General features: G+C 48.5%; 1 protein-coding gene across 4 annotated transcripts in view; it reads left to right on the top strand.

Annotated features, from left to right (window-relative positions):
- Positions 1–442: 442 nt before the first annotated feature.
- LOC116946953 (ephrin type-B receptor 1-B-like) overlaps positions 443–10,050 on the top strand; it is a 179,859-nt gene continuing 170,251 nt past the window's right edge. For 3 of the 4 annotated variants that reach the window (XM_032962247.2, XM_032962246.2, XM_032962244.2), the window contains exon 1: positions 444–650. In XM_032962247.2, coding sequence (XP_032818138.2) covers positions 596–650 — 55 coding nt within the window. In that variant the 5' untranslated portion in view covers positions 444–595. Of the gene's footprint in view, positions 651–10,050 lie in introns of all 4 variants that reach the window. The other variant, XM_032962245.2, reaches the window with a different exon arrangement.

Genomic DNA, 10,050 nt, shown 5'->3' with positions numbered 1-10,050 from the left:
AACCCTGGGCATATATCACAAGATGTTGCCCTTATTCCCCAGCTGCCGGGGAGTCCGTCCATTCTTTACCTCCAACAATCTCTGCCTCCTTATACGGCAATAAACGAGTGCTGCAGCCCAACACCACCTTTATTGTAAATGAATTCTCACCACTCTCTCTCACACACACACACATACCACACAGCGCTACGCGTGACATTGTGTACACGTTTCTGTTCTGTTCAACATTTTGAAACGAAGGTATTTTGCAAGTGATAGTCCCGGAATCCAAGCGCTGATCATTTTGGAACGTGTTTTAACTGATGGCGCTCGTTGGTAAATTCGAGAGTGTCTTTTGGGCACTTTCTAAGGAGTCAGTCATTCACATCGGCATTCTCTCCCCGTCCTCCCCTCCCTCTCACCCCCTCCCCTCTCACGCTCTCAAACCCCTCCCTCTCGCCCACCCTCCCTGCTTGACGCGCAGTGGTTTGGCCCAGCGGCGCATGTGAGTAGTAGCGCTGAATGAAGGGCGCATGCAGCAGAGTGGGAAGGAGCGTCAAGTTTGTGGGCTCGTCTCTTACGCGATTTTTGTTTTTATGTTCGGGGCTCCGAAAACATGGATTGCTTGCTCCTCGTGCTGCTGCTCGTCCCCGCCAGCCACGGCGTGGAAGGTAACGATCATCGTCTTTGCCCGTTTGGCCAACCGCATAGTGTTGGGGATTTGCGCTTGTGTGTTGTGAGATTTCTTTCCTCCCATTGTGCTTACATAGGCTACTGTGTGATGCGGCAACGGGGTGACCATCATCCGCACACTGGCCAGGCTGGGTTTTTAAAAAAAAATCTTATTTGTATTCTTGTGATTATTAATTTGCTTAGGATGTGTGTGTGTGTGTTTACTGTCTTGTCGGAGACGGGAGAGACTGCACGTGCTTTATACACACTCGCTCGGCGTCCAGATATCCCCGTGTGTTTGACGCTCAATGCGCACCACGCGTTGGCAACACAAACTAGTGTCTATAGTATGTGCTCGCATCGGACACGCTACCTCCGACAAGCCGGAGTGGTGATGTCTGCTGTTTAAACAACAACAACCCCTTACAATTGTCTCGAATGCTACACTCGTAGCTGTGAAGGTAATGAATGCTATACGGGACTTGTCAGTGCAGTTATCTTTAACATGATTACGCGTGGCATTGTACAGCCCGGCCGCGTTAGCGAGCACGTGTGCTTACTATTACATGCGGTACAGGATGATGTTGTTGGGATGCGGTCAAAAAGTTTTGAGAACTGCAGTCAATTCGGAATGGTCGATGTACCCGAGTCGCACAGTATTACTCTGTCCCCTATAGGTTTGCGTTCACAGTCATGCCGTGATCTAGCCTACAACGCGATCATGACATCACGTAATTATTGTAATTACAATTGCAGTCATTCATGTTTAGGATTTTGCCAATCCACTGCTGGATGATGCCCCAACCGTTAAGTCGTGTGTGTGTTTTTATTTTAACCAATCTTCACCATGCCGGTTCGTGCGCATTGGTGATGAATTGACTTAGTTCTGATGTCACTCGCCACTGACGTGGGTCGTCCTTGTCGGGAATCGAACTTTGGTGTGGCCGTGACTCCTAGCGCAGCGCGCAAGCCAACGGCGCTACCGCTCCCCCTATTGCAGTGTCTACCAAATGCTACGTATTGTTTAGTGTAATAGTAATATACTTATTCGGAAGTTTGCCAACGCAATCACGAGATTCGTTGCCCGGAAACTACCGGGTAAGCTGGACGCATGGTTTCAGACCACCACAGATTTCGCAAGCAGAAAAAATACCCCCGTAGGCAAACAACGCGATGATATGTTGATAGTGTATATATACCTAAGCAGCCGTTTAAACACCATATAATACTGGGTATACGCTTCACAATCGACCGCTAACACAAACCCACACTGGCCGCATTTCAATGCGATAGCATTTGTGTGTGCGCGCGCGCGTATGTTCTGAGTATGTGCGGTGCACTGCAGTAGCCGCTGCAGGTACTGTGTGCGTGTGTGTGTGGCTGTGCGAACTGTTAGGGAAAGTGAAGTGGGCTTGGGCAGGACAAGTCGCTCGAATGGGACAATGGCCAATGGCCAAGAAGACGAATGATGGTTCAGTGCGTTCGTGAGGACCATACATCGTGGGCTCGATGGAGCGATGACATCGCTTAGTGTGCAGGGTGTTGCTCGGTGGGTTATTACAACCGCAGGAACGCAGGAGCGGGAGGTGGCGTCAGTGGCATGGGGAGGCCTTCATCCAGCAGTGGATTGACCATGGCTGGTGATGATGATTATTGTAGTGTGCCGCTTGCTAGACCATGGTGACCACCACGCTCAGTTAACGCTTACGCTCTGCCGGTCTCTCTCTCTCTCAGCACGCTCCGCTGAATGTGGCTATGAACTCATTCGTGGCGAAGGCTCGCGAGTGCGAGAGAGGATGGAATGAAAGGGTTCAATTGCGCAGCTTGGTGCTGGCGACCCACGATACGGTTGGTGACAGCGAGGAGACCAACAGGCACCGTTACAATGTGTAACCGTTGCTTATTACAATGTTACATTTCAAAGGACCGCGGTTGGGGCAGTAGCCTCATGCAGGTCATTGATTAAGGACCATTGCCCAATGCGGTAATTTATGAGCCAATTATGTAAGTAGCTTACTATACAATTTTTTATACTCATGTAGCCAAGTGCTCGCTAATCTGATCTTGATAAAAAAATATTCTATTCATCCCGTGTTGTAACAAAAAAAACACATTTGGTGATGCTGCGTTGGCAAGTGCACAAAGCACAATTAACAAAACACACTCAATACATTCGTCAATAACACTGCCATACGACAAAATCGCCGACGCTTTAGCCAGTGGCCCTTTTCCATGGCACATACACACAGAGACCAGAGTGTTTTAACGTGGGCTATTGAAGAGCCATAGATAAAACGGGGGGGGGGGGTGAAGACGTTAGGTGCTGTAGAACCACAGCGTATGTTACGATAGCAGCGTTAACGCGCCACTCATTGCGTTTGATGGGCAGCTTTTCGGCAAGACAACTGTTGTGGTCAGCGCTAGGCGCCGAGTTCGATTCTTAGAGCAAATGATTCACTCAAGAATGTGTACTTTACAGTGATTTCATCTATTCGTGGCGATTGCCCAAAATCGCATCGTGAACGCGAGAGAGAGTATAACGTAGCGGATAATCGAAAACACGGCGACGTGGTTCAAAAGACGGTCGGCGATCTTGTGAAAGTGTTACATAAATCCCACACAACCCCAAAGTTGAGGTTGAATTGTGAATAACAAGGCACCCGATTGCGGTTTTACATCTCTCCCTCGGCTGCAAAAAATGATGATTGACTTAAAAAATGTGTTTTCTGGTGGTTGGATGAAGTACGTTTATCGATTGCTGATACGTTTTCCCATAATGGTGCTGGATGTAAAAAAAAATAATTAATGTTTTAAATAATTGGGGCCTATGGGCTAAAGTAATTATAAGAAGGGCACGTATTCGACCGCAATCGATAACGCTCGCCCTAATACGCACTCATGTACGATGGATGCACGTGTGTAGCTTGTGAGTGTAGGGGTGGTGGGGAGATAACCATTCCCTCTATGATTGTTATTTGTACACGCGGATTGTCGACGCTCCCCTCCCACCGCATGTTCTGGAAATCACAACCTGTCAGAATAATAATGATCGCGCTGAAAATGACCGGGTTTGGAGAATATTGCCGCCCTCCTTTAACTCTTGAGAATTCAGTCGCAAAATTCGCCCAAAAAAGATGACTGTTATCCGTCGCGTGCGCTTACGACTTTGCTTGTTTTCCCTCCGTGTGCCTCTGACGACGGTGATTGCTCAATTACTCCGACGATGCCGCTTCAGTTTGTCCACGCGAACAAGCGTCTAATTAGGATCGCCCGTACATAGAGCGTTGTAGTAGCGCACAGTGGTCGGTTCAGATGTGTGCCAATACGGTACAGTCGATGGTTAATTGACCGGCAAAGACAAAGATCTCCCCGTATAGCGTTCACAGACTGTTGGGGTGCAGCGCTGTTAGCGAGTAGCTATGAAGGGCGGCACGTCACACGAGACGGTGGGTTGGTCAGCACCCACGCCCAGACCGCCTTTGTCTCCCGAGTGGCAATGTTTTATACACCACTTCAGGAACTCATTTGAGGCTGAGTCGACCTAGGGGGAGGTCTAGGAACGGTAAAAATAATTGTCACTTGTGGTGGCCGTGAGCGGGAATCGAACCCGGGTCGCTGGGTTCGTAGCGCAGCGCCCTGACAGCCACACGACCGCTCCCCTAATTGCCAACACACACACACGCGCGCGCAAGTTACTTCATAAAAAATAATTAAGGATTATTTAATACAATTAGTTAATGCGCGCAGGATACATCTCAGAGACACACATTCTAAAGCTACTGTTGCGACAAGAATACATACGCTGCTAAAATCTCTATTATTTAAATTCTAAACAATTTCGAGTATTATAATACAAATATTCAACATTATATATTGGCCAGACCTTCTTTAATGTAGTAACGTATAAAACATATCTGTATTCCGGTTTTACTGAGTAAGTGACCCGAAACGCCGAACGGCCAGCAACAATGAGCACCATTTAAGATACATAGTAATATCCCGTTTATATTTGCTGATTTTTTTTGTAAACAGACCCGAGCTTCTATGGTTTATCATTAAAAGGCGGTAATCATTGCGAAAGTGCTCAGCCGTAGGGAGTCGCGTTGCATGTGTAATCGCCGCTCGGTGTGTGTGTGTATTATCAACAAATGTACGGGTAGGAGAGTGTTTGGTGCAAGGGGATGGAAAAGCGGAGGGCGGTGGGTAGGGGAGGTAATTTGTAACCACGGAAAGGCCACCTGGCCCACCTGCTTGGCAGGCACACAAAAACAAAAGAATCCCCCGTATAGCCTGAACGGACTGTTGGAGAAAGTGGCTGTTAGCGAGCACACGAGCGGGGGGGGGGGAGGTCAGGGCGACGCTCAGCCGACTTTTCCTTCCTAAGTGGCGATATTTACGCACCGCGCCGGGATAACTCTCGCTTGAGGCCGAGTCAACCTAGGGGAGGAGACCCGGGATCGATATTCGTCACCGATGTTGGGTGACTCGAAACTCGGGTTGCCGGTTTTGGTAGCGCAGTGCGCGCTAACCGCTGCGCCACCGCTCTTTTGTGGATGGCAAAGACAAAGATCCCCGCCCCCCCCCCGTAAAGACTTAAAACGACTTTTGGGGCGAGTGCTCTTCGCGAGCACCGATGAAGACCGTCGTGGCCTACGACTGAGATGGGTGGCCTGGTCCACGCCCGGCCGCCTTTGTCTCTTTTGTGTTAATACACACCACACCGGGTACTCGTTTTAGGCTGAGTCGACCTAGGGGAGACCCATAATTGGTTCAGATATTATCGTCACTGGTGTTGGTGGCCGTGAGCGGGACTCAAACTCGGGTGGACAGATTCGTAGCTCAGCGCGCTAACCACTGCGCCAACCGCTCCCCGCGGCTGACACACAAACAAAGATCCCCCGTATAGCCTAACGAGACTGTTGGAGCAAGTGCTGTTACCAAGCACCGTTGACGCCGGCACGGCACGCGAGGGGATGGGTGGCCAGCGCCAAGCCCGGCCGCATTTGTCTCCCCAGTGGCGATGTTTACCCACCGCAACCAAGGACTCGTTTTGGTTTGAGGCTGAGTCGACCTAGAGGACGCCCAGGATCGGTTCAGAATAATCGTCACGGTTGTTGGCCGTGAGCGGCAATCGACCTGTAGCGGCCGGGTTCGCAGCGCTTTAGCGCGGCACGCTCACCGCTACACCACCGCCGCTGACACACAGACAACAGACAACAGCGACTGAGTGGCGATTACGTCACCACGGCGCTTGTGCCAGGCTAGGTGCGCGTTAAGGCCGCCACGTGAAGTGTCGCGGGACAGACCCGGCAGGTGCCATGGATTGACTGCCTGGCCGATGCCACCACCCACTACCGTGCCAAATTGCTGTGTTTTATCAGCCCGGCTCGCGCCGCTCGTTATTGTGAGCATCGCTCCTCTTGGCCTCCGTTGTTGCTCGAGGGCGACAGACAGACAACAACACACACACGCCACGCCACGCGCTCACCGCGGTCATTATCGCAAGCGCAGCGCGCAGTGTGACTCTTCTTGGGAGGGGGGGGGGGCCCGAGATTGCTCGCCGCGTTACGGCACACGCTGCCCATCCCCCCCAGCCCCCCTTAGGCAGACCACAGGGATAGTTGGGCTCCAAATCATCCCGGTCGCTCTCTCCCTGTGAATGCGTTCGGCGGAAGGAAGCTGCTGTCCGGAGTGTTTTGGCTGCTATGAATGTCCACGCGATGATAAGCCACTTTCGCAGAGCTGTCATTTGTGGCCCAGGTGGCTTCTGATAAAAAAAGAGCTTATCTAGCTCAGTTGGGCCTTACCTGGTAACATAAGAAAAAACATAGTTTATAGTTTAGTTTCGTAATAACATCGTTAAGTGAAGAGTGTTCTGCACCCTTGTATAAAACTGGTATTTTATAACACAGGCATATCGCGCGTCCTATCAATTATAAGACGCGCCACCGAATTATGCCCGCTGTCAAATAGAGTTACACAAATCTGGACACACACACACACACAACTCTAATCACGCACCCACCTATTGGATTGTGAGACGCACCCCACAATTGTCGCTTTAACGTTCTGCGAAAAAAAGTGCGTCTTATATTCCGGAAGGAACAGTGGTGGTGGTGGTGGTGGGGCGGCACTGGTTAGCGCACTGCGTTGTGATCTCGGCTATCAAGGTTATCTCGGTTCGACTCGCGACCACAGATAACAAATCAGCGGTGAGTCGTTCCAACCTCGATTGTGCACCTAAAACTAAAACAACTCTTAAACTATTTTTTTTTAATCAGGTAAGACTCACTGAGCTATATAGCTCTTTTTTTTCATAAGCGACCTGATATAACAATTGATAGCTCAACGAAGTGGCTTTTTCACGTGGAAATGTATAGCAGCCATATACTCTAAATGCATGTTTCTAGCTGCGGAGGGAAAACCGGAGGAACCGGAGTAAATTCCACGCGACCACGGGGGAGAACGTGCAAACTCCAAATATACAGCAGGCGTCAGGATGGGGATTGAACCCAAGACCTCCTGTATACCGCGCGAGAGAGTTAACATCTCACCGCCGGTGCAGTGAATATCATGCCGGCCTTAATATGTGTTCGCTAACAGCGCTCGCACCCCTTACAGGCAGCCTTTAAGACTAATTCCTTTCTTTTTCATATCTTCTTTTGTATATCTCTAGACTAGCTGTGTACACTTACACGCAACGATTCCCTACACCTGTACACACAATTACACACTGATGTTACCGCGCAACGAGACTTATCTTTTATTACTCACGCACATGTCTGATTGGTAGCCAGCAGACACACACACACGTGCGCACACTAATGATAGCGTGGAAGCTAGCAGGCGGCAAATAGAACCCTGCTATCTGGGCACGAAGTTGTTGGCACACTGTGTAAACACAGGCAACTTTGTGGCTGCATTGTTTCCAAGTGCTCAGCGGAGGTAAAGACAAAGAGCCTAAGACTATCGAGGGGCAAGTTCTATGAGCGAGCGCCTATGGTGGTCAGCACCATGCCCGGCCGCCTTTGTCTACACACTGGAGATGTTCACACGCCACACCAGGTACTCATTTGAGGCTGAGTCGACCTAGGGGAGGCCCAAGACCGGTTCAGATAATTGTCACTGGTGTTGACCGGAGAGGAAATTGGTCTCCGAGTTCTTTGCGCAACATGCTAACCGCTACACCACCGCACCCCAAACTTAATTCACTGAAATAGCAGGACCCAAAATGCTGACGTGTGTGATGGATTGTGTAAGTATGTTCGCAGAAATAGCTTGCATGAGAGCATCACTGATAATTTAACTCTTCGTATTAGCGAGCTCTCGATTGTGTGCTTATTATTTTATTATTTCGTTCAAGAATAACTCAAAAGTTAATCTAACTTTAAATCCCAACTTCTATCCCCAAACTCTGTGATCCATTACCACGCTGTTAACTGTAACTTCTTTTGCCAATATTGCAATAGAAAATTAGTTCATACATATTTTAGACAGCTTCACTAAATCTGCAATTCCTTTACGGGACTAATGGGCGTTATTCAAGCAATTTAATAAAAAAACGCAATCACGCTTTGAAATAACTTCACAAATAGATATAGTTGTACTCCGTGTTATAAATAATAACATAAACATCAATGATGGTGCCTTATAATTTACCGTCCGCGTAATTAAACCCACATTTTGCAATGAAATATACCAGGTGGAATTTCAAATGGCGTTAAGTTACATTTAGAATTTAATTAATTATCGATAAGGTATTATTTAAAAGTGCCCTCTCAGACGAATTGAAGTAACCCGCTGAGTTAACGCCTTCTATCCCGTATAGCACGCGCACGTAATCAGTACAGATGTAAACATTAATAGCCTGTTGCCTGTCACGACAAAGCACACGCTTCAGTCAATCAGCAGCTGCCCTACATTGAGCATTCGCTCGGCTGCATTTGTCTACGCATTTTCCCGATGTATCCCCATGGCCATCGCTATCTTCGCTACGTGCGGTCACAACACTTGGTCATTATTTTTTTTTAAGAGGCGAACGTGAATGCTGTAGAATCTTTAGCAAGATAACACCCGCGGTGGACATTGAAAGAGCCTTCTCCCCCCAACCACAGTGGCGTGGTCTGCGCTTTCCTTCGCGTAGCAGGCCTCGTAGCGGCTAGAAATGCCGTCATTGTCCTTGCTTTTGTCGCTGCCGTATAAATTCACGCCGTTTGGAAGTGCTGTGTTCTCGCATTACCCCGGGACACCCGCGCTTATCATTAGAACGTGTGTAGCAGCACGCCATAGCCCGCCTGAAATTGCCTCGTTTTTCTCCGCTCCCATAAGCCACAGGACAGGCAGATGCATCAACAGCATTAAACTGTATTACGTCCCACGCAGTTTATTCAATTTGAGTTCAAGTAAGTAAATAAGAACAAGTTGGGGTGGATTCGGGGGGGGGCGGGTGAAAAATCATTTTAAAAAATCCATACACCGACTCGACCATATAATTTTTTTGGGGAGAAGAGGGTGGCTTTTGACACATAACGCCCGCGCATTTTATTACGTGTATAAATTCACGCGCCGTCGCTTGCTGTTTGCGTTCAAAAGGGGGGGAGGGGGTAGGGGTGATCGTCATCGTATGGCTCTGTGGCAAATAAAAATAGAATTTTGTGGGGATTCAGTCACCCACGAGGAATAACGTCCTCATGTGTTCATAATAAAGGCTTTTTCGGGTTAGATAGCATAAGTATAAATGTGTCGTTAACCCGCCACCACCCTGCACAGCCAACCAGTGAGGTTTGCCACGTAAACAAAACGTGCCAATTATTCACTACTGTGTTGGAGAGTAAATCCACAGCATTTACAATTTGAGTACCGTGACCTTTCGCTGGCAATTACAACATCCAGCATCATCGAAGCGATACTTACACGATCTAACCCAAAAAACATTTTTCATGAATAATATTGGTCGAGGGAGCGTACACGTGTCATCCTCGTGTACGCCTGCAGTTCCCCACATTATTTTCATCTGCAAGGTCGCTGCTTATATTTAGTGGCCTATTGTGCAACTCGGTCGTACCTGTACACATCTGACGTCCTTGGCTGAATGCTTAAAATCAGTGGTGAATCGGTACCGAGAAACACTTCTTAAAACACAGATTGCATGTGCAGAGGCGAGGAGGTGGAGCTATTCAGGGCCATTGTTTGACTGCCCTTGGTGGATTTACAGCGGTGTTATTTTTTTTTTAAATGAGGGGTCAGTGAAACTCGGGTTAGGGGGATGGGTGTGGAGGTTAAGGAAATGTATTTGCGGTTTTTGAGCCAGTTGAATGTTGCGGTTCCGTAAGAATACTTGCATGTAAACGTAGTCTATGTGTATGTTTCGACGGTGTAATTGATGTGCGCGCATTTTTA

This window comes from Petromyzon marinus, chromosome 28 (genome assembly GCF_048934315.1).
Source record: "Petromyzon marinus isolate PM22_M1 ecotype Great Lakes invasive population chromosome 28, UKy_Petmar_22M1.pri1.0, whole genome shotgun sequence".
NCBI classification, from domain to species: Eukaryota; Metazoa; Chordata; class Hyperoartia; order Petromyzontiformes; family Petromyzontidae; genus Petromyzon; species Petromyzon marinus.
Note: the sequence above shows the minus strand (reverse complement) of the source record. Positions and strands in the feature narration are given on the sequence as shown.